Raw genomic sequence first — 26,125 nt, forward strand, 5'->3', positions numbered from 1 at the left:
GCATCAAAAATATAAGTGCCGCTTAGCCAAGAGATGTTACGTTTTGGATAAATTTACATTTAAGCAAATCAGAAGGTTAGAATAAGCAACATTACACGTGAGGGTGTGCTTCAGTGTCATTACTGGCACCACTTCGCATCACTGAAGTGCCAAAGCACATCCTCGCGTGTATTAATGCGATTATACAATGGTTACCAACAAAATAAAAGACATAATCAAAATGTATACATATTGTGGGGCAATTTGCTCTAAAAAAAACACAAAAAAAAAACAAAAAAACTTTTTGCTATAGTTTCCCTGGAAGTACATGGGGTCTGACTAATACCCGAAAAACAATCCGAGATATCAGTATACTCCCATGTAATCAACCTACTTTACCGTTCAACAGATGAAATTACATGAAACTTGTCATGGACAGCCAGGGTCGTCCTCTACATGAATCCACTGAAAATTCTGTGTCAACTATTAAGGAATTTGTTTTATTACAGTTCAAATTTGACAAGATTATTAATGTATTATAATGTAATTTGAGCTTAATTTAGCTTTAATTTTCTCAAAAACTGTACAATAAAAATTCATGAAACTTGTTATGGACATAGCCAGTGTCATCCACTACACGACTCCATTTAAGGTTCTGTGTCAACTATTAAAGAATTTGTTTTATTACAGTTCAAATTTATAATGTAAATCAAGCTTATTTAAGCTTTAATTTTCTCAAAAACTGTACAGTAAAATTACATGAAACTTGTCATGGACATAGCCAGGCGTCCACTACATGAATATATTGAAAGTTCTGTCTCAACTATTAAGGAATTTATTTTATCACAGTTCAAATGTGTGGACATTATCAATGTATTATAATGCAATTTGAGCTTATATTAGCTTTAATTTACTCAAAACTGTACAGTAAAAACACATGAAACTTGTCATGAACATAGCCAGGGTCTTCCACTACATGAACCCATCGAAAATTCTTTGCAGAAGTGAAATACGGGTCTTTCCTCATCCTTTTTGTCTGCGCCAAGCACCCCTACCGTAACATCGCCAGTAGATGCGCATCAAAATCAGACACGGTTTGCTTGACTGGGCTTTCGTAAATGACGGCTCACTTTGACCGCAGTGTTGAGTCAGCCAAACAACTTGAGCTAATGCTTTCTAGATAGTGGGATTTCCCAAACTTAATAAACACCTCAAATATAAACTCAAAACTGCCTTGCTAGCTCAAACTTCTTGTAACTAAGATATCTGCTAAAAATATATTTTTTTCCATTGACAGATATAGCTTTTACGTCCACGAACTACACATGCATTTTTAAACTAGCATGTGTGTAACACATATAGTTCTAATTAATGGTGGAGTAATATTTACAGTGATGAGGCATTTTTAGTTTAAGCACGACTTGGTGTGCTGTCAGTTAGGTTGTTCACGTTCTAAATGACTAGTTGACCAATCAGATTGCTTAGCTGGAACTACAATCAGGTTTACAGTACAATCAATAAATAAGTCGTTAATACTGACTCAACCTCAGTAAAAGCAACCCTTTAGACACAAATTAACTAAGATAACAATAACGCATTACTGAAAATAAAATTGTGAATATAGATAAAACTATTGTCGATGCTACAAAAGTTGCTTTGTCACAGAAACCTAACATGGAAAGTTTTACTGGATTTAGCAGAGACGTCATAATAGCAGCTAAACCAGGGGGAAAAAAAATCCCATTCCATGTAATTTCTCACTGTTTTGACAGTCATGATGAGGATTAGGAGAAATTATCTATTTTGTGCCTCTGTAAAGTGATTAAAATGTAGCAGGTAAACATTTCAGATGTCTCTATGATGATTCAGCAATATGAATATCAACGGATGAGACCATTACTACCCTGTCAAACCTGACATTAACACAAAAAGTCACCATTCATGTCAATGTCACATAATATTTTAAGCTGAATGACAAATTACACAAAACAAGGCCTGTGCAAAAAAAAAGAAAAAAGAAAAACTAGGATATTTGCAATTCAACTGAAAGCAGGTAGGAAAACAATATGAAATCACATCTTAGCCTGTAGCCTGCATATTGGAAAGTCTTTTGAACTGAAAGAGAGGACATTGATGTCAAGAGACAAGGAGCCACAGATGCTCTGAACACCCCAATTTGTGATCCGCTTACCACACCATCCTCTCCTTGTTTAACCTCACAGCTTGGGGGTGCTTAAACGTTTCCTATTTGAACACATTTTGATGGCATGGGTCCAACGTCCTGTGATGGTAATGTGTGAGTGTGACCTTTGCCCCCGCGGCAGTCTTGATTGTATTGTCTGCTGGAATTGGTTGAGAAATCAGTCACTCTTCAGACCCAATGACTGAATGATTATTTCATCGATTGAGGATTTAACCATGGCAATTACTTTTGTCTTTTTGATGACACATCTGGCAGACAGCCTCATGCTTCAGTGGTGGGCAGGTCTCCATTTTGTGGGGTTTTCCTGAAGGGAAAGATGATCTCTATCAGTAAAATCTTGGATCAGAGGGAAAAATACAGAAAATAATTATCTAACAGCAGAGACCGATCTCGGCTCAAGTTTGAAAGGAGAAGAAAATTCAGAGTTTAAACTCAGGCTTGAAATCTGATCTTTTCATGACTGTTAAAATAGATCTTTTTGTATGTTAATTGTTGAGTCTAATGAGTCTCCACAGCAATACACTGTTGTGGCATGTGAGACTAAAAAACTGTTCCATATAAGAAGGGATGAATCAAATCCATACCATGAGCAGATTGGTTTTGTGCTTGAGAATAAAAAGGTGGATGTGATGCCTGTAAATCCTGAACAATGAAGCCTATCTTTCTTTGTAAACACCTGTGTTGATGTGACCGCTTTGGCCGTATCGATGTGATTCGGCATTTTTACAAGTGGGTTTTTTAGAAACAGGTAACTATGGAAGATATCCTATCATAAAACCTGTTCCCTCGACTTATATGTCACAACTGCTCTCTGTATAAAATGTAGGTTGATGGTCACACTACTACTACTACTACTACTTTTGGCTGCTCCCGTTAGGGGTCGCCACAGCGGATCATCCATTTTCATTTCTTCCTGTCCTTTGCACCTTCCTCTGTCACACCAGCCACCTGCATGTCCTCCCTCACCACATCCATAAACCTCCTCTTTGGCCTTCCTCTTTTCCTCTTCCCTGGATGGTCACAAATTCTGTCTATTACTGCCCATTGAATGAAAGTCTGCAGCACCTTCCCCAATGCTTTCAGGTGTAGATAACAGTGACAAGGATGATGACTGTATGATTCATATTTTGAAACATGTTTGAATTATTTTACTTGTGGCAACATTTAGAAACACACACACACACACACACACATATATATATATATATATATATATATATATATATATATGTATATATATATATATATATATATATATATATCCTCCCCCCCGGATCCCCCCCCTTTTTTCTCCCCAATTGTACCCTGCCAATTACTTCACTCTTCCGAGCCGTCCTGGTCCCTGCTCCACCCCCTCTGCCGATCCGGGGAGTGCTGCAGACTGTCACATGCCTCCTCCGATACACGTGGAGTCGCCAGCCACTTCTTTTCACCTGACATTGTGGAGTTTCGTCAGGGGGACGTAGCACGTGAGAGGATCACGCTATTCCCTCTCCCCTGAACAGGCGCCCCAACTGACCAGAGGAGGCGCTAGCGCAGCGATCAGGACACATGCCCACATATGGCTTCCCACCCACAGACACAGCCAATTGTGTTGGTGGGGACGCCCGACCAAGCCGGAGGTAACACGAGGATTCAAACTGGCGATCCCCATGTTGGTAGGCAATGTGATAGACCGCCACGCTACCCAGATGCCCAGAAACATATTATTTCAAACAAGTCTTTGGATAACTGCAAAACAGGAAGATTTGCCAGGCTACCAGAGGAAAGTACTAATGAGAGGCCATGCACTACATGTTATATATATGACGAGAGAGGAACCACAACTACCTAAAGTCCTAGGTGCATTAGGCTGCTTAGGGTTTGTGTGTAGGTGGTGGTTTTGTATTTCTTTGAGTATTAATAGAGGGCAAATAATGTTTGTTCTATTTTGTACTAGTCAACTAAACCATATATACTAATAGATAGTACTGCATATGATTTGGCTAAATCACCATGTCCACTAAGGAGGGCTTTGGAGGAAAAAAGACCAGTACACTGGATTTAATAATCTTGCATGCTGCTTTGTTTGTGCAACTGTGTAGAAACACTTCTTGGATAATGTAGAAAATGGTTTATGGGGTAGATAAATGCCTCCTGCAGTGGATGGTTCGTTGAATAAGCCCACAGCACCTCCAAAAGGCGAAACCCAGTACTGACCCCTTCCAAAGCCCCTCAAACACAGATCAGACCTATAGCCACTTTCCCTACATACATACATGGTACATACCTCCATACCGACGACATACTGACAGTGCATCTACCCCAAAACTAAATCCTCAACACCCCAGTCAAATTTCCAACCCCAACAGCAACGTTAACATGACATGCTCATGGGATTTGTTATACTGCCGGCTCGAAACATCGCTGGTAGCAATTCTGAAATTCCAACCAGTCAATAATCAAAGTCTGAAGAGACAGCTGACCAAGGTGGCATGACACCTGCCTTCACCAACAAATCAGGCGCACCTCAAATTCATATGTGGACGGTTGGGATAGGTCATGTTTGTCAAGGGGAGCTTTGTTGTGTGTGACAGTCGTGCTATATTGTGTTGTATAATATAACATGTTATGTCATATAATATGTTACATTACATGTTATACTCTCCTCCACTCCATCACACAGTGTAACTACAGTAGCCTTGCTGTATTCGTGGGATTAGTGGACCTACTCGTATTTGGTGAGGGGGGCTTTGTCGCAGGTGACCTCTGTGTGTTGCCCCCCCTTGTTTGCCTGTGCCTGAACAACCGCCTGTTGTTGTAGTTGATGTAAACTGCCTCTTGGAGTATCTAGACCATTCAACTTCAGCTCTCTGCGGTCAGGACACACCCCGCACACACATGCACACACACACACACACACACACACATACACACACACACACACACACACACACACACAAAGTGACTTTACTTTTTATTTGGTTGTATGATGTAATTTACACTTCCATATGGTGTATTCCTAACCCTTACCTACCACGTGCCTAACTTTAACAGTCAAAAGAGGTTTATATTTATATTAGCACGTATCTGTACAAATATTGACCAAGAGAAGCACACTCATTCAGAAGCGGAGGGACACCCTTTGCGACAGAGGGGCTACGCACTCATGATGTTGTGTGTTTAAGTCTGTCCTAGTGCATACAGGACATGTATACATGCAGTCTTTGTCGTTTACCATTTATGCTCACACACAAATACACACACACACACACACACACACACACACACACACACACACACACACACACACACATCTACTAACACAGACCCTCATCCCCTTCCTCGCATGCATACATACCTACCCATTAGTGGTGCCTTCCCCCTCCTCGAATGTCTTTAGGCCTGGGATTTTCTGTCCAAATAGTTTCACAGCAACGAACATGATCAGGCCACAGCGGTTTGTGTAGCAGCAGATGGCGTCCACCACCAACAACAACACGAGGAATATCAGCATAACAATGCCGACCACACCTCCTTTGGTCATGCCAGGTTTTGCCACTTTGAAGAAAAACAGAGTAAGAGGGCATGTAAGTAAGGGATCGGAGAAAAGAACTCACCGAAAATTACCATGTGGGCTGTGATTATAACAGATACACCACTTCTTTTGGATCTGTATGTGCATGCATGCAGAACGGTGCTGCATGCCTACTGGCTAAGAGCTGCAGGAGAGAACACATGACCCCTATTTTAAAGTAGCTCCACTGGCTACCTGTTCATCCTCAAGAGGATTTTAAGATTTTTTTATTAGTGTTTAAATCTCTTAATGTCATTGGCTCCCAGGACATGTCTGGCATGCTTTCGATATATGTTCCCAGTAGGCCACTCAGGTCTTCTGGTACTGGTCTTCTTGTTATTCACCAAGATTGGCAGGGGCATGATGGCCATTTGTATGGACAGACATGAATGCCAGTTGATAGTGAGAGGCAAATATTTTCCTGGAGTAGTTACTTTGTATGACTGTGTGCTGTGGTATATCGTAAGATGTGTGCCGTGTTTCTCCCAGTGTACACTTACCAGGCTGTGCTGGGATGGTAAAGTTTAACTTAGCAGGGCTCGAGGAGCCGTTAGCATTGACCGCTACGACCTCCAGATGATAGTCTGAGCTGAACAACAGCCCTGGGAGGAAGAGAGAGGTGGTGTTGGATGGAAACTGTTTCTCTTCCCAGTCAGCCTCCTCTTTATCCTGAATATACAGCAGGATAGAAAGATAGGGAAGAGTGGAGGGATGAGGGGAAAAAAGATTTTTTTAAAATATAGTAAGTGATGTAGAGAGGGAAGGAGAATAGGAACGAGAGCAAGCAATCACCTCGAACTTGCTGGCATTGAGCACTGAAGTTAAGTAAGAGGCCTTCCACATCATCAGTATTCTCCTTTCACACACACACACACACACACACACACACACACACACACACACACACACACACACACACACTACCTCTTTGTATCGTATGCTGAAATGTAGTAAAGGAGTCCCGCCATCATCAAGCTGTTTAAGAGGGACAGAGAAAGAGGTCCCGTTTACTCTGATTTGATTGGATGACAGCACAGGACTGTCTGGCTCACCTGTGTATTGTGGGGTATAGAGACAGAAGGAGAGACAGGTCAACTGTGAATCATTTTATTTAAGTAATATATAAACTTTTTTTTTCACAATCACAAAAAAACATTTTGCAAGAAATCATTTTATAGTGTCTTCGGGCTCCACACATTCAAAGAGCATGAGCCAAGTGCAACAAAACTCCTTTGTAGCTTCTGCAAGTGTTCTGCTGCTCATAGCATGATGGTGAAACAAATCAAAACACCTGTTTTCTATTTTTGCAAGCCTGTCATAATGATAGCTACACTGACTGAACACACATGTTGTCCATTCATTATCCGCACCGCTTATCCTGCTCTCAGGGTCACGGGGATGATGGAGCCTATCCCAACAGTCATTGGGCGGCAGGCGGGGAGACACCCTGGACAGGCTGCCACACCATCACAGAGCCCACACACACACACACACACACACACACACACACACACACATTCATACCTAGGGACAATTTAGTACGGCCAATTCACCTGACCTACATGTCTTTGGACTTGTGGGAGGAAACCGGAGCCCCCAGAGGAAACCCACGCAGACACGGAGAGAACATGCAAACTCCACACAGAGAACGACCCGGCACGACCCCCAAGGTTGGACGACCCCGGGGCTCGAACCCAGGACCTTTTTGCTGTTAGGCGACCGCGCTAACCACTGCACCACTGTGCTGCCCCTACATATATGTTGGCTACACTGTAAATAGCCTGTAAAATTGTAGAAATAAATAACTGCATAGAGACCGCAGACGCTGGTAGGGCCGTTAGAAATGTAGCGTTAGCCCACAAGCAACTGGATAGCAAGCATTTGTGTAGCGCGGTGTCGCCCTTACCATACGCTAGATACACATAGATGGACTGATTGATCAACTGATCAAAAAAGAGAGCGAGTGAGTGATTCCATCACTCTGTGCCATTACTTTACCTCCTGGAATGGGATGCCAACACGATGCGATGATGTCATCAGCAGCATTAATGAGCATCAAGCAGCAAATGGTGACATCACGATGATGTCGCAATGATGTCATGAGGATGGTCATGTGACAGATGAATAAGCAAATAAAAAATGGCGGATGAGAGGGAAAAGCATATGTATACATGCATCATACATTACGTATATTTGGATGACAACAGAAATATCATCACACAAGCATTCACGCATAAACATACATTAATACAGTATATTATATATTGTATCACCACAATGGCAGCAGCTTGTCAACATGCAGCCATACAAACTTACATAAATATATCCACAGCATGCATAACCATGTGTACGTGGAAACACATTATGTATAATACGGGTACAAAATGAGACAATTACTGTTACATGTCAATATACATTCATGTAGTAACATCAGATGTGACACACACTGTTCAACTAAAAGCCTAATTAAAGCACCTATTGTAATGGCAGATTGTTTTAGGCTCTGCATGTGGGAGATGTGCACACTTTGAAGGACAATTTGTGTTATGTACATATGTGTGTGTGTGTGTGTGTGTGTGTGTCTGTGTGTTTGTGAATGCGTGTGTATGCGTGTGAGTGTTTGGCAAAGGTTTCTTGGTGCATGTCAATATTGCATGCTGGTAGTGTTGGTAGTGTGTGTAGTACTTACGTATGCCCTGTGTGCGGAGAGTGTGTGACTCTGAGAACTCTCCTCTCCCCACAGCATTGAAGGCAGCCAGGCGGACTGTGTAGGATGTGTAAGGCTCGAGTGATGTGATAGCCAAGGGGGCTATAATCACAACACACACACGCAGAATTGAAATGAATATTCTCACTGATCAGTGTGAGCAGCTCGACACAAAGTTCCGTCCCCTCAAATATCAAAATGGAAGAACAAACGTTGCTGGGACTCATGATTAATATAAACTGTCCTTGATAGGTGCAAGCTTTGCTGTTTTCACATCAATGGATTTGAGGCAGGGTGTGGCTTTACCTGAGGCCGGTACAATGGTTTCCTGCCAGTTTCCTGCTCGGCCCCGCCTCCACTGCAGGGCAAAGCTTGTGATTGGCGTTCCACCATCAACGGGCAGTTTTTTAAGGGAAAATATCACTGATGTTGGTCCGGGAGTGATTGATACACTCTGGGGCAGGGCGGGCTGAGCTGCATGAGTGAGGATAGAGGAGTGTGTGTGTGTGTGTGTGTGAGAGAGAGAGAGAGAGAGAGAGAGAGAGAGAGAGAGAGAGAGAGAGAGAGAGAGAGAGAGAGAGAGAGAGAGAGAGAGAGAGAGAGAGAGAGAGAGAGAGAGAGAGAGAGAGAGAGAGAGGGAGAGAATGGAGAGAGAATGGAGAAAGAATAAGAGAAGGGTAAAATGAAATTAGAAAATGTGAAAGATCCCTGTCGGTATTTCTCTCTTGTGTAAAAAAAAAACAAACAAAAAACAAAAAACAAAAACAAAAACACTTACTGGTGTAAAAGTGTACCAGTGTAATCGTTCTCACTCACAAAAACACAAGACCCCACAAAAATACACACACTTACTGTGTATAGCCATGTCTCTTGACGCATTGCCAGAGGGGTTGACGGCCATGCAAGAATATAGACCGCCATCAGAGGGCGCTACTTTATCAATCTTCAACACACCATCTACTACACGCACGCGGCCGGATGTGGAGTCCTGCACAAGACCGTGAGACACGAGCACAGATAAACACAAAGACAGGCACTGCAGATGAATATCCTGGAGCGATCAGTGTGTAAAGTTGGAGAATTTCTTGACCGTAGAACAAAAGCATTTATCATACAAGAGGACTGCTATAAAAAGTACAATCATTCCTGAGGTTCAAATACTTCTACTTTTAAAACATCAGTCGGCGCCAATGGTTGCTGCTAATAGTTCTGCTGAGCCATCTATATGGAAATTCTAGAAACTTCCTGCACATAAATGACCCCCTAGATGGAGAAGAACCAAGCACAGAATTAAACAATGCTTATGTAAGTTGAGGTTATATGTGTAAATGTGTATATACGTTTGTGTGCATGTATGTGTGTGTGTTGTGTGTGTGTGTGTGTGTGTGTGTGCGCGCGAGTGCGTGTCTGTCTGTATGCGATGACCAGTGTGTCTGTATGTGCTGACCAGTGTGTCTGTGTGTGTGTGCTGACCAGTGTTTGTCCATTGCGCTTGTTGATCCAGAATTGCTGAGGCTGCGGGTGTCCTGTGGTGTTACAGTACACAGACACGTTCTCTCCTACAGACACACTCTGCTGCTCCACACTCAAATACACCTCTGGGGCCTCTAAATGACACACACACACACACACAAAATGCACAGTGTCATTGTGCTGACTGACTTAGCAACGCGTGAGTAATGCTTATAGAGACTGGAGGATTTAATGTCCCACAGTTGTTGGCTTTGTCATCTGGAGTTAAAATAACCTTTCAGGTGTAGAACTGTTTTCAAGAGAATGACAAGCTTTCAAGCCATCGATAATACACTATAAAATGTGACAGATGAATGAGTTGTCAAGGGAAAAGCCAAGTCATGAGACTTTTCTTAAAAGGGCCCCTATATCATAACCCAGCACCAGAGCTCTGGAAATCCTTCCCCTCACACACCAGTGACACGTAGTAAGATGCCGTTTACTGTAGACCTGGTGTTAGAATATCAGCTGCATCTGGATGGATGCGGCCGATATTTGATCATCCAAAACAGCCATAAGAATTTACTCACAGTACTTATATATATATGTATAATATAATTTTCAGGTCTGCATTGTGATTGGAGCTAATTTTTTTAGGCAATATAGAGTATAAACCAGGCAAGTACTGAGATCGGTGGTGGAGGCAAGTTTAGGTAGCAGGAATTTGGTCTATTTTCAACAAAAACAAGCATGGCAGTTGCAGTTTCATGAGGTGATGTTACTGTGACCCCCCCCCCCACACACACACAAACGCAACTCATCCCCACAGGAGGTACAACATGTGGACAAGGATTTCAGTTAAAAACAAAAACAGAGCCTGTCTCCACACCAGAGGGAACAGAGTATCCGCTGGTGTAACGTTAAAACGACGACACCAATGCCAGGAGAAAAAGTAACACAGCTGTTAGTTCCTGTCAAGGACAGATGCTGTAATTGCCCTAAACTAATGGGAAGGAATGCACACAGTACATGTACACACCACCTGTTTCCGTTTCAAAATACTTTGTGTACAACAAGATATTTTCATTTATGGACGCTTCTTAGTACATCACCAAAGATAAAGTCCGATAAGTGCATAAATATTTGCAAAGTGTACACCTACTTAGCTTCCTTTACCATCCCTGCATACTGCAACAACCTTTGCAGGCAGCTAGCCCCGTAACTGCACAACATATCCATTGTAAGATAAGACTGGCTGTTCCTCCATCGTATTTTGCAATAAGCGTATGTCCTGTAGGGCTGTATGGTCGAACCTGAGCATTTAAAATGGGTGGAATGGGCTCGAGCTGTGGGGAAGAAACCTTTTGTGACATAAAAAAATATTTTGTGCTGAATACAAGGGACAATAACAAACAAATTGGGAACTGAATTGATAAGAGGCTCATCTTTCCATTACATTTGAGTAGTACTGAGAGTGTTGTGGACGAGACTGAGTGGAGCATCTGTAGGATGCTCTCAGTACAAAAGGGTAGCTGAGACATTGAAACACAACTGTGGTGCACTTTCATTGTTCATGGGTGTTCTTGTTCAATACAACAGAATAGAACCAACCAGAGACATGAAGCTTTATGGTGGCACTGCTCTCGGCTATCTTGTTCTTGGCTGTGCAGATGTATTGCCCATGGTCAGCCATGGTGACTGACCTTATGGTCAGCTCGCTGCGGTCCGAGTTGAAGTGATGGCGGAGGGGGTCAAAGTTCAAAGGCCTGTAAACGTGGGTGAAAATCACAGCACCATAATGTTAGCTAGGCCATGTAGTTGCAGTTTTATTTGAAAATATCACCATTGATTACCAAATGCATCGGTTACCAATTATCTATGTATTTGAGTTTGCGATTTAGTGATATGCACATGGGATACAGAGAAGAAGAGGTTGAGAAAGAAAGAGATGAAAAGGAGAAAGGGGGGGTGCCAGACAAGTGATGCTACAGAACATTAGCAATGCTGATAAGGAAATGAGCAGGAAGTCAGTCTCTCTCTTTCTCTCTCTCAGACACAGAAATATACACACTCAAACAGGATGGTATGCTACATTAGTGCTGCAGTGGGTGAGGAGTGCTAGAGTAAACAGCAACACGGATTAAATTGGATCTTTTCTCTCCAACAAACGTAAAGTGGAGGTCATCTATGTAACATCTGGAGAGTGCCCTGGGATGAAGTTAAAGAGATCCTTGCATCAAAATCTGACTTTTCCTGTTGTTCATTGATGTAAGGAGTGTGGATGTGATCAATGAGACAAATGGTAGCCCTAAAATCACAATTATGGCCAGATGAGAGATATTGGCAGCCAAGTAACTGATTTCCGGTTGGCGAAAATGTGGTAACTTGCTGAGTCACGAATTACCATTAGCATAGAGGGGGTGATGCTATAAAAGTGGAGATGCGCCCTTTTGGCTGGAAGGAATACGGCGGTATTGGCTGAGCAACAAATTCCTGAGGTGAGTAGTCAACTTCCACTGAGAAAGAGGAATTGTCTTCCACTTCCACACCCTCAACCTCAAAGCTGCTGTCGGTGGTCTCGTCGCTCGCCATTTATTTACTATTTTTTTTGTAAAGTGACGACAGAGCAGGAAGGGGGCTGTTTCTACAGCAAGTGGTTTAGCCCCAGTGTTTAGCCCACCCAGCCACACCCACACGACCGCCCTGAATTTCAGTAGCCAATAGCTATGAAATCATAAAACCACACCTTTCAGTTGTAATTCAAACCACCCATGTTAAAAATGTGCTCAGAAACAGCATGAAAGTATCTCTTAACAGCTTAGCAACTAAAATAAAAACAAAAAACAAACTGAAAAAAACCCAACAAAACTACACTCAAACGAAAACCGCTATCTCTAAATCAAGTTTAATTCCAATGATTGTTTTGTTATTTGAAGACAAAACAATGGAGTAATTGCTGATGTCTATGCTTAGATCATCTACTACATGATCAATAGTAATTTTTTTCCTTATCAATACTGACATTCACTCTTCTTCCTCTTTCAGGTAGCTCCCTGTTTCTCGGGGGTCGCCACAGTGGATTTTATATTTTCCATTGGTACCCTGTGAGGGCACAGCACCAATGGCAGTGAGCCTTGATTGATCCAATATGGTCTTGTCAATCTGCATGATGATTTGGCAAAATTTTATGTCGGATACCCTTCCTGACACAACCACTAACCCTATGGACGGGGGCACAGTATTCATGGACCTGCGCCCATGCCTGTCGCCAAACAACCACTCTATCCATCCAAAATAAAATGACAGTATACAACAGAATGAAAACACAAAATTAGCAAGACAAGGAGAGAGAGAGAGAGAGAGAGAGAGAGAGAGAGAGAGAGAGAGAGAGAGAGAGAGAGAGAGAGAGAGAGAGAGAGAGAGAGAGAGAGCGAGATGGACTTACATGGTCCAGGAGATGTCAGGTTTAGGCAGGCCATCCACCAAACACAGCAAGGAAATGTTGGTTTCTGCTCCGGCAATCACTTTTTTCTCCTCCTCCCTCAGATGCACTTTGGGTGGAGCTGGGGGATGAGATTTAAGATTTTAGGTGAAATTATCCACATTGAAGATAAAAAAAAATCCATCCATCCGTTATCCAAACCGCTTATCCTGCTCTCAGGGTCGCGGGGATGCTGGAGCCTATCCCAGCAGTCATTGGGCGGCAGGCGGGGAGAAACCCTGGACAGGCCGCCAGGCCATCACAGGGCCCACACACACACACACACATATATATATATATATATCAATACATTATATTGTTAAAAATTGCATACCAAATGAAAGAACAAAGTCTCAGGCATATATTTTGTATTAATTTCATTTTAGTATAGCGCCATAGGCATTTAAATAGTCAGTGTGCACATGTGACACGTTGCCCCATCAGCAGGTAAGTTGTCATACTATGTGGGCTAAGACGTCACACTGGATTTTGCAACAAATAAAACGAGAACTAATTCATTGTTGGGTTAGATAAAAAACTGGGTTGCAAAAACACAAGAGCTTGTGGTGAAACAGATACTGACCACTGACCACCACGGAGACAGGGAGCTCCTTATAGACAGGCCTTCCACTGATTGTGGCCCGACACATATATGTCCCTGCATCCTCTCTCCTCACTTCAGCAATATGGAGGGAGTTATCCTTCAGCTGATGCACATGCATTCCTTCTGTGGATGTTTGACAGACAGATGGACAGGGGATGAAAGAAAGGGACCAACAGCGCGCATACACACACACACACACACACACACACACACACACACACACACACACACACACACACACACACACACACACTCACAAATAAATCAGACAGAGAGACAGAGTCAGAGAGAGTGAACGAAAGATAGGAAGACACAAAAATGGGCATAATAATTTTTCTGCATGAGGCCAGTTTTTCAGTGCTGTTACTAGATCTAAAAGAGGCAGCAGCACTGCAGAGCTCTTCCCCACAGGTTCTGGGTGTTCACCATAGGGGAAGCAGAACAGAACTCGGGTACAATCTTATACCATGCTAACAGATGTCCAGTAACTAAATCAAATTATGAGATCATTTGTAAACCATTAAGAAACCTTAGTAAAGGTAGTATGTGGCTACTGTGGGGCATACAAAGCTACATACACTGAGCACCAGCTGTAGACGATGAGGAATTCCACATTTATGTGTCCATACATTCATATATACTGTACACATGTATTTATGTGTACATCCTACTTTTATATACATACAATCAAACCTCTATTTAGTACTTGTGTGTATATCCTCATGTTGTGTTGTGTGTATCGTCCACTGTGTATTGTGATGTATTAGTTTAAAGTCTGTGTTTCTCCACAGCTATTGTCTCCACCTTGTGTAAGCTGCTCTGACGCTGCACATGGCAGTCCTTCCTCATTAGTATTTAGCAAGCAAGCAAGTTTATAAAGCACATTTCGTACATAGGGCAATTCAGTGTGCTTCACACAAATAAAAGCAGAAAAGGAACAACCATATAACATATAATTAAAAGAGAGTAAATAAAAACAAATAGGAACAATCATATATAGAATATAATTAAAAGAGCACGAAGTACATAACATGTACTTTGAAATAGTAATTAAAAAGAGTAATATAATTAAAAGATAGGTACTATAAAAAGAAAAGACAAAGTACAAAAAATAAATAAATACATAGTCACTTCCCTGCTGGGAGTGACTAGAGATCTACTTCCAGAATTAAAGTGCAGTAGGAATAAGGTGCAAGTTTTAATGCTCAATCATAAGCACAAGAAAAAATAAATGTTTTTAACCTAGATTTAAAAATTGCTATATTTGGGGCACATCTAAGATCTTCTGGTAGTTTGTTCCAGTTGCATCCAGCATAACAGCTAAATGCTGCTTCATCATGTTTGGTTTGGACTCTGGGCTGAACTAACTGACCTGAGTCCATGGATCTTAGAGCCCTACCCGGTTTATACTCTTCAAGCATGTCAGTGATGTATTCTGGGCCTATACCATTCAGTGATTTGTAGACAAGTAGCAGCACTTTAAAATCTATTCTGTAGCTAAATAGAAGCCAGTGTAAAGATTTCAGGACTGGAGAAATGTGCTCTGTTCTCTTGGGCCTGGTTAAAACTCTGGCAGCAGCATTCTGAATAAGCTGCAGCTGTTTAATGGTCTTTTTGGGAAGACCAGTTAAGAGACCGTTACTGTAATTAATTCTACTGGAAATAAAAGCATGGATTAGCATCTCTTGGTCATTTTGGGATGCCAAACCCTTGATTCTGGCTATATTTTTAAGATGACAGAAGGCTGTTTTAGTGATTGCTTTGATATGGCTGGTGAACGTGAGATCTGAGTCTATAAAAACGCCAAGATTTTGGACTTGGTCTTTGGTTTTTAGCGCTCAAGACTTGAGTTGTTCATTCATAATAGTGCTCTTCTCTTTGTTGCCAAGCACAATAATGTCTGTTTTTTTCTTATTTAATTGAAGAACGTTTTGGCTCATCCATTATTTATCTGCTCCAAACAGTGACACAGTGAGTCTATTGGGCTGAGATCATCTGGTGAGAGAGCCAGATATATCTGATTATCTATGCATAACTATGGTAAATCCATGTTGTTGTTCTGAAGAATTTGGCCTAAAGGCAGCATGTACAGATTAAACAGGAGAGGTCTGAGAACTGATCCCTGGGGGATTCCACATGTCATAGCTGCTCTATGAAATTCATGACTGCCAATGGTGACAAAGTATCTCTGGTCTTCTAAATAAGACCTGAACCAATTAAGGATTGCTCCAGAAAGTCCTACCCAAAGTTCCAGCCTGTCCAACAGTATTTTGTGATCTACAGTGTCAAATGCCAAACTGAGATCAAGTAAAACCACAACAGATATTTTACCTGAGTCAGTATTCGGCTGTACATCATTTAACACTTTTAAAGGGCTGTTACGGTACTGTGCTTAGGTCAAAAACCTGATTGCTATTTGTCAAAATGACCATTTGTGTTAAAGAAAATTGCTGAGTAGATCAGAAACGACTTTCTCAATGATCTTAGCTATAAAAAGAAGATTTGAAACTGGTTTAAAGTTATCTGACACAGAAGTAACCAGAGTTCTCTTTTTTAGGAGTGGCTTAATGGCAGCTATTTTTAGTCACTTTGGGAAAGTGCCTGATAACAGTGAGCTATTAACTATTTGATGTAACTCAGTTTTTACAGAGTTAAAAACAGTTTTAAAAAAATAAGACAACAGTGTGTCGAGACAACATGTTGATGATTTACAGTGCATCCAGAAAGTATTCATACCCCTTCACTTTCCCCACATTTTGTTATGTTACAGCCTTATTCCAAAACGGATTAAATTCTTTTTTTTCTCATCAATCTGCACACAATACCCCATAATGACAAAGTGAAAAAGGTTTTGTAGATTTTTTTGCAAATTTATTAAAAAAAAAAAAACTGAAATATTGCATGTACATAAGTATTCACACCCTTTGCTATGACACTCAAAATTGAGCTCAGGTTCATCCTGTTTCCACTGATCATCCTTGAGATGTTTCTACATCTTGATTGGAGTCCACCTTTAAGAATTCAATTGATTGGACATGATTTGGAAAGGCACACACCTGTCTATATAAGGTCCCACTGTTGACAGTGCATGTCAGAGCAGAAACCAAGCCATGAAGTCAAAGGAATTGTCTGTGGACCTCCGAGACAGGATTGTATCGAGGCACAGATCTGGGGAAGGGTACAAAAAAATGTCTACAGCTTTGAAGGTCCCGAAGAGCACAGTGGTCTCTATCATTCGTAAATGGAAGAAGTTTGGATCCACCAGGACTCTTCCTAGAGCTGGCCACCCAGCCAAACTGAGCAATCGGGGGAGAAGGGCCTTGGTCAGGGAGGTGACCAAGAACTCGATGGTCACTCTGACAGAGCTCCAGCGTTCCTCTGTGGAGATGGGAGAACCTTCCAGAAGGACAACCATCTCTGCAGCACTCCACCAATCAGGCCTTTATGGTAGAGTGGCCAGACGGAATCCTCTGCTCAGTACAAGGCACATGACAGCCCGCTTGGAGTTTGCCAGAAAGCACCTAAAGGACTCTCAGACCATGAGAAACAAGATTCTCTGGTCTGATGAAACCAAGATTGAACTCTTTGGCCTGAATGCCAAACGTCACGTCTGGAGGAAACCAGGCACCTCTCATCACCTTGCTAATACCATCCCTACAGTGAAGCATGGTGGTGGCAGCATCATGCTGTGGGGATGTTTTTCCGCGGCAGGAACTGGGAGACTAGTCAGGATCGAGGGAAAGATGAATGGAGCAAAGTACAGAGAGATCCTTGATGAAAACCTGCTCCAGAGCGCTCAGGACCTCAGACTGGGGCGAAGGTTTACCTTTCAACACGACAATGACCCTAAGCACACAGCCAAGACAACGAAGGAGTGGCTTCGGGACAAGTCTGTGAATGTCCTTGAGTGGGCCAGCCAGAGCCCAGACTTGAACCCCATTGAACATCTCTGGAAAGACCTGAAAATAGCTGTGCGGCAGGGCTCCCCATCTAACCTTACAGGGCTCGAGGATCTGCAGAGAAGAATGGGAGAAATACCCCAAATATAGGTGTGCCAAGCTTGTAGCTTCATACCCAAGAAGACTTGAGGCTGCAATTGCTGCCAAGGGTGCCTCAACCAAGTACTGAGTAAAGGGTGTGAATACTTATGTACATGCAGTATTTCAGTTTTTTATTTTTAATAAATTTGCAAAAATTTCTACAAAAACTTTTTCGCTTTGTCATTATGAGGTATTGTGTGTACATTGATGAGAAAAAAAAAGGAATTTAATCCATTTTGGAATAAGGCTGTAACTTAAAATGTGGGGAAAGTGAAGGGGTTTGAATACTTTCCGGATGCACTGTAGATGCTGAACTGTTTCTGCAAGAGTTTCTTGATCAGTGGTATTAAATTGTGACAAAACGACCAGATTATTTCTAGGCGGTCGTAGAGACTGCATAGTTTTATTGCTCAACTGTGTGGCGTTGATGGTCTGTCTAATAGTTTTAATTTTTTCACCAAAAAAGCAAGCAAATTCATTCTATTTCTCTGTGGAGAAGAGTTCTGGGGGTATCTGTTTTGGGGGGGGTTTGTAAGCTTGTCAACCATGGCAAATAGAGTGCGGGTATTATTAATGTTCTCATTAATCAAGTTAGAAAAAAATGTTGATGTCTAATTAGAAAGGCTTTGCTTATACATGTCGTAGTGGATTTGAAGTTTAGTTTTCTTCCATTTGCGTTCGGCTTTTCTGCACTCACTTTTCAGGACTTTTACCATCATGGTCTTTCTCCAAGGTGCCTTCTTTTTGCTGAGAGTTTTCTTGACTTTTACCGATGCAACAACAACCATGACATCCAAAATTTTCAAGTTAAAATTATCCAGGAGTACTTCAACTGACTCTGAATTCATGGTTTGTGACATAGTTATTGTCTCCATAAAGTTAGCATTAGTACTCTCATTTATATACCTACAGAGCTAGTTTGAACATCCGATGCGATCAGTAAGTCAAAAAAGACACAGCAGTATTCAGAAAGGGAAAAGTCCTTAACCATAACGGGTGAAATGTCGAGACCTTTAGAGATAACCAAATCTAGAATGTGGCCTCGAGTGAGCGTGGGCTCTTTCATATGTCGCGAGAGACCAAAAGTGTCAAGTAGTGCAAAGAGATCTTTTGCATTATTGTCCATGTTATTATCTATATGAATGTTAAAATCCCCTGTTATGATAAATAAGTTATAATCAATAGTAAGAGCTGATAGTAGTTCAGTAAAATCATCAATAAAATTAACAGGATATCCTGGAGGTCTGTAAATGATTAAAGATATAATTTTGGGAGCACCCTTCATTATAAAACTGAGGTACTCAAAAGAAGTAAAATCACCAGGCAAACTCTCTTTGTACTGGAAAACATCTTTAAATAAGGCAGCTACTCTTCCTCCTTTCTTTCCAGTCCGGCAGGTATTCATAAAACTAAAAATTTCTGACGCTGTCTTGTTGAGAACAGTAGTGCTGTTGCCTTCAGTTAACCACATCTCAGTAAGAGACAAACAAATCTAAATTGTAGGATGTTATAATGTCATTTACTAAAAATGATTTGTTGGCTAGAGATCTGATATTCAGTAAAGCTAGCTTTGCTGAGATAATAGGAGCCCTTGTGGTAGTCTGAGGTTGTCGTGGAATAGGTAACAGTTTAGACTGGTTTACCCCATAAATTAAGTACTCTCGATTCCTTCTATTTCTAATCGGAATAGACAACAGTGCTGGATTACATCTGAGAGAGCTCGTAGTAGGCCCTTCTGACCATAAGGGGAGGTAGTGTGGTTTGTAGGGGAGGGAGAAATTTGTTGGTGGTGACTGGTAGGGGAGGACATGTGGTGGGGATTAGTCAATCAGAGGGACAGTTCCTGATTGTGTAAAGCAAAATGTCAGTTAAAATGTGTGACCCAAGGCCATTTGGACGGATACCATCTCGACAGAAGAAAGCAAGGTGATTCCAGAACAGATTAAAATAGTCAAAAAAGCTATTTTCCAGGTTGCACAGGTTGAGTTCAACCAGCCGTGGAAACTCAATGTGCGACTGAAGCAACCCACGCCACGGTTAAGTGGGGGGGGGGGGGGGGACCAGAGACATAGAGCCGCTTGTGTTGAACCGAGAGGGAGTCAAGAAGTTCGCTGAAGTCGCGTTTCGGTATTTCTGAGGTCTGACTAGATGTGTCATTACAGCCAACATGAAGGACAATGTTGCAGCCTGTGTTGAGGCAAATCCCATGTTTGTCCTCACACTTGGCAATGAAGTGCTTCTCATTCTGGTTTTGATTTGGCTGCTACTTTGAAGATGTAAAACGTTATGAGCCACATCAATTTCACCAGGGAATGTCCTACCCAACAGTAACTATTAAAACAAGCATCTACAAAAGCATTTGTGATTTTGATATTTTTGAGTTAGCCGTTGTCCTATATGCGAACACCTGTGACGGAAACTATCAAACAGGACATTTGTAGGCATCCGGGTAGCATGGAGGTCTATTCCATTGCCTACCAACACAAGAATCGCCGGTTCAAATCCACGTGTTACCTCCGGCTTGGTCGGGCATCCCTACAGACACAGCTGTGTCTGCGGGTGGGAAGCCAGATGTGGGTATGTGTCCTGGTCGCTGCACTAGCGCTTCCTCTGGTCTGTCAGGGCGCCTGTTTGGGGGGGGGGCTAACTGGGGGGGAATAGCGTGATCGTCCCACGCACTATGTCCCCTGGTGAAACTTCGCACTGTCAGGTGAAAAGAAGCGGCTGGCGACTCCACACGTATTGGAGGAGACATGTGGTAGTCTGCAGCCCTCCTCAGATTGGCAGAGGGGGTGGAGCAGCGACCGGGACAGCTTGGAAAATAGGGTAATTGGCCAAGTACAATTGGGGAGAAAAAATCCCCAAAAAAACCCCAATAACCCCCCCCCCCAAAAAAAACAGGACATTTTTTGCATGTAAATCTTCGGGATTGTAACTGTAAGTAGAATTTTCACAAAGACTCTTAAAATAACGTAGTGTTATTTCATTAAGGTAATTCTATTTTTATGAACAGACTTTCTAGCCCACTTCCACATCTATATAAAACATTACATTTCTTATAATGCGGCCTCATCACTTCATATTTTAGAAAACATTTTTATTTTCTTTGTAAGGTGGCCAGTTACTGTTTTACTTATTTGCTTATATGACAATCTCAAGGTCCTTGGGTTAGCTTACGCTATTCTGCATTAATGTGAGTTAGAAAATGTCCAACCTGAGAGTAAAGTATTGTCATGAGGTGGGATGCTTAAACAGGGGGAATATCAAACTGGCTCATGATCTGTTTCCTTGTCTCTGTCTACCTGTTGGTATCTCATTCTGTCTATACTATGAAATACATCCAGCAGCTACAAAGCAGCCAGCCAGTCAGTCAGTCAGTCAGTCAGTCATTCAGCCAGTGCTGAGTGAAGTACACTGCCAAAAATACTAGCTTAACAAGTGATTTTACTGCACTTGGGAATGTTTTTTCTTTTGTGTGTGTTTTTACTTAACCTGCTGCACTAGCAGTACGTTTGTTGCTAGTTTTTCTAAAAACCTCTCACTGATTCAAAGAACAGAGGTCCTGAAATGAAAAACGTAGGGAATGGTGGCATTATCAGAGTTGGAATGAAATGTCTTAAAACCAGCAAAATGATCTGCCTGTGCAACTGAAAAAGGAAAATATCTTTCTAAGTGACAAAAATCCCTTGCTCAGCTTGTTGCTTCTTGCGGCTGCGCCATAAAAACGCTCAACACCACAGTGGAGCCCAAGGCTGTGGGTGTGAGTGGTGGTCCTACCATAACTTGGGATCTGTTTATGGTTTCTAAACCAGTGAATCTCCACCGCTGGCTTGCCAGTAGCGACGCATGGTATTACTGCCTCTTTGCCCTCCAGGTGCTCGTGGTGTCTTTGGTTACTGACAAATGATGGACCCTCTGGAAGACAACAAAGAGCAAGAGCAGAGGTCCTGAGTTTAATCCCCTTATTTACTCTGTCGCATAATACAAGCCATAGAGATTCAAAAAGGTAATAGGGCAGGTAATGTAAGCCTACTTGTGTCTCTATTGATCTGACTGTCTGTGCATCTGTCTGTGGCCTTGTATGTGCACACAGTTTGTACTCACCATAAACATGTATTTCAATGTAAAGTTGATCCGTGTGATGATCGCTGAACTCACACAGACAGGTATACCTGCCTGCGTCCTCCATTTTGACCTTCGTAATGAGTAATTTAGAGGCAGTCTCATCAATCTTGATCACCTTTTCTTCATCATCATTACTGATGTCCTCCTCATCCTTCTGCCATGTTATGTCCCCCTCTCCACCAGCTAGAGAAGGAGGGCGGGCAGGAGAAAGGGCAGGGAAGGAGAGAGGACAAATGAATTCAAAATATGCTTTTCCCTAAACTTAAAGTAATGACATGAAGTAACAGATGAGAATAAGCGTGTGCACGTTTTTGCTTGTTTTATTTTATTTATTTATTTTTTTGTCTCTCATTCCAGTTTCGCTCTCCTGTGAAATCTTCAGATCGTGGAGGGGACTCACCTTTGCACACCATAAAGTGGTCCTCGCCCACCAACAGATCAGACTTACTGCTAATGATTTCCATTTTAGCATCTAGCAGAAGAGAAGAAAAAGAAAGGGATGAGAGAAGAAGAGGAGGAGAGAGGTTAAGAGGGAAAATGAAATTAGGCATTGAAATACCATACGTGTCACTCTGCAACCCAGACTAAGAATAACTTAATTCTTAAGATTTAAGAATAATTTCCCCTCCTGTCCCATTTATATTTTCCTCTAAGTTTTCTGATTTAAACATACACGGCCCTAAAATAACACCTTTCCGAGGCTTTACTAGTCAGTGTACAGTAGATTGACATGAGGAGCGGTAAAGGCGATGACACAACATCATGAGCTGGACTTAAACCCAAGATATTTAGAGAACACATGCTGTTTTTTTTTTCCATGTTTGATGTGCAATGAAAACATAAGATCTAAATTCCAAGAGGTCAAACATAAGCTCCAACCTTTTTTGTTTTAGCATAAATAATGATTTCACCAAAGGACTATGAACGGCATCGTCATCCATATACATAATGTCTGCTGCACCTGAAATAGCAGCAGATATTATGTATATGGGAACGAAAGATATGGTGACAGGGTAGCTCTAAAATGTGCACATCTGTGGAGGACTCACAAGTGGACACCAATCAAATTAACAATTCATAGTTCAGTTAATATTGGTGACCTTGAACAGCTTTCTTAAAGCCACAATTTAAAGAACTATATATTGGGCCCGTGATGTGAGCTCAATGTAAAAACAGGTGTGACACCACTGGCACTGACAAGGAGACTGATTCCTAGACCCATAACAAAAGATAAAAAATAAGAAACGAGCAAGAATAGAAGAAATAACCCCCCCCAAAAATTCTTTATGTACATGAATCAAAGTATTATTGCAGCATGTTCTCTGGTTGCTCCTACAGTCAACTTTTAACATCTTTCCCACCTCCAGCTCTTGATAAGTTGTTGGAAAGCTACAGATTTGACCCATCATTGACAGAACAACATATTTTTCCCCACACTATCATGAGTTTCCAGTAAGTGTTCATTTCTTCTGTTGTGAGAAACGACGACAGCTATATGCCACAATGCATATAAGCATTGTTCCATGTATTTGCCCTCCATCCTCAAGAGGTGGACTGACACTACACGGGTACTGAACGCTGTCATAAGGCATCATCATAAAACAGGCTAGACTCAAGTAAATCATCTGTAGCCACATTAGCAAAAAACCAACACTAATAACTTGACTACCATATAGTCTGACTAATCAGCGTATCAGGCTGTATTACTGCCACTGCATGTGCTTTCATTCCTGCTAAGCATCAGTCATCACTGACATTTCTTACCTGTGCCATGCATCAGGACCATTAGCAGCCCAGCCATTCTCAGGATGAAAGTAGACTGCTCCATAATCTTCACCTGGATACCGGTTGCTAAGTCCTCCGTGGCTTTGAAATGTGACCCCACAGGTTTTTTTTTTTTTTTTTTTTTAATGTCAGCACACCTGAATGGGCTCCTGAATGCCCAATTAAAACTGTCCCTTTTTTTGTAAAGAGAATCAATCTGTCGTAATTTGCTGCACGTGAAGAGATATCTTATATGTGCTGGTCAGTGACACACACGTGCACACACACACCTGTTGTGGTCAGTTCACCTAACTGTCAATGTAACAGGGTCAGGTCTGTGGCAGAGGTTATATAGGGACTTGAGAGGAGCGGGTAGACAATGGGGGTGCAGGAAGAGGAAAGAGAGTGGGGATGGGGGGGGCAAATGACATGTTGAGACATTGCAGTATCTCGCCCCTAAATCTCTCAGTCCTTCCCCTCCCTGCTCGCCCCTAAAACCCAAATCCAATCACAGCCTTCAGCCCGCTGAAGTCCGCTGAATCATTCATGAAGGGAGGAGGGACGTAGCATCCCCTCTCCTCCCCTCTCACTGTCTTTCTCCTCCTCCCTTGTCCTATCTCTCTTTCTGTCTCCTTCTCCTCCTCTCTATCCTCCTTTTGTCTTTACTCCCTCCACCTCTCCCATTTGGACTCTCCTGCAATGGCATCATCCTTCTTTCCTCATTTTGCACCCCCCCCCTTTTCTGCCCCATCCTCATTCAACCCTCGTTGCCCTTCCTCCCTCTACTAACCACCGGATGAAAGAGAAGGCAAGGCAGTGCCCCAGAGGAGGAAGCGATGGAGGAAGATATTTTTATCACTCTATCACTCTTTCCCCTCTCATTTAAAAGGAGCGCATTCTCTTTTGACGTAATAACAAAAACACTCAAATTGTGCCCAGCTACACATACAAAAGCATGTACAGCACGTAGAGACGTAAAATAAATGTCATATCCGGTATAATTCTTACAGATGACGTTTTTTTTTTGATTACAGTGTAAACATTTTCCTACAAGTGAAGCAATTACCTTACTTTGAATCAACAGGATTATTTATTCCTACAACCCTTCAATAGAAAAGTTTATGTAGCGCCATGCAACCATGGATTATTCTAACATTAGAAACCTGACTCATCAACCAGACTTCTGCTTTGCCTCCACACTTTGGTCTGTTTAAGAGAGTATAGAGAAATGTAATGCATTTTCCCAACGTACTACCAAGCCAGCCAGTACTTAGCTTTTAAAACAAAAGATTTTGCATCAGAATAATCACTTAAACACTGCTTGAACTTGAGTAAAGCATCATGTTAAGTGGTGTTATAATGGCTACAATTCATCTAATTCAGGGGTTTGATTTTAAATGGACGACATCCTCATTTCATGACAGTTGATGTCTTTTGGTCCCCACATCGTGTTTCTTTTCACTTGGACTCTTTCTTACTTAACCAAGATAAGAGCGAGGCAGAAACATCCCTCTGAACCCAAGATAATAAAATGTTATGCAGCACGGCAAACCACATGCCAGTCTGGAACTTTATAATGTACTGGTTTCTCTTCGCACTGCAGTGGTTTAAACAAAATTATGATGGCTACCAATTTCATCGTGTTATGAAAGCAGACAGTAAAATACAAAAAAAAAATCCACATAGTTAATGTTTTGAGAGGCTCACAGATATACAAATCTGGTGGTAATGTTTGATCACTGATGATCCAAACACGCAACAACGTCTTGATGAAAATCTACAAATGAAGGGTGTGTAGATATTGGTGCTGTTTCCCTATTGGGCCTCCTTTCTCTGCAAATACCCCTGCTTTTCATGCACATAACATAACTACAGGATGTAGTTATGTTATGTGCTCGGCCTTTCAGAGAAACTCAGCCTCCCTGGAAAAGTCTACTCTAAGGTGCTGGAAAGGAGGCTCCGACCAACTGTCGAAACCCGGATCCAGGAGGAACAAGCCTTAGAGAAGGCTTACGATCGTGTACCCTGAGGCACTCTCTTGGAGGTACTGTGGGAGTATGGGGTACCGGGACAGTTGCTAGAAGCAATCCAGTCCTTGTATAACCAAAGTGAGAGCTGTGTCCGTATTCTTGGCACAAAGTCAAACATGTTTTCGGTGGGTGTTAAGACTCTGCCAAGGTTGTCCCTTGTCTCCAATTCTGTTTGTGATATTCA

The 26,125-nt window shown here is 42.0% G+C and overlaps 1 protein-coding gene across 1 annotated transcript; it reads right to left on the reverse strand.

Annotated features, from left to right (window-relative positions):
- Positions 1–4,880: 4,880 nt before the first annotated feature.
- Positions 4,881–23,975, reverse strand: ncam3 (neural cell adhesion molecule 3). The gene is given in 16 exon segments (XM_056287095.1): positions 4,881–5,034; positions 5,527–5,722; positions 6,239–6,407; positions 6,663–6,790; positions 7,737–7,739; positions 8,428–8,547; positions 8,752–8,919; positions 9,298–9,444; positions 9,924–10,052; positions 11,509–11,663; positions 13,343–13,460; positions 13,962–14,105; positions 21,806–21,937; positions 22,127–22,330; positions 22,548–22,619; positions 23,912–23,975. Coding segments are annotated over 16 exon segments (2,103 nt in total).
- Positions 23,976–26,125: the final 2,150 nt, after the last annotated feature.

The sequence above is a fragment of the Lampris incognitus genome, chromosome 9 (genome assembly GCF_029633865.1).
Source record: "Lampris incognitus isolate fLamInc1 chromosome 9, fLamInc1.hap2, whole genome shotgun sequence".
NCBI classification, from domain to species: domain Eukaryota; kingdom Metazoa; phylum Chordata; class Actinopteri; order Lampriformes; family Lampridae; genus Lampris; species Lampris incognitus.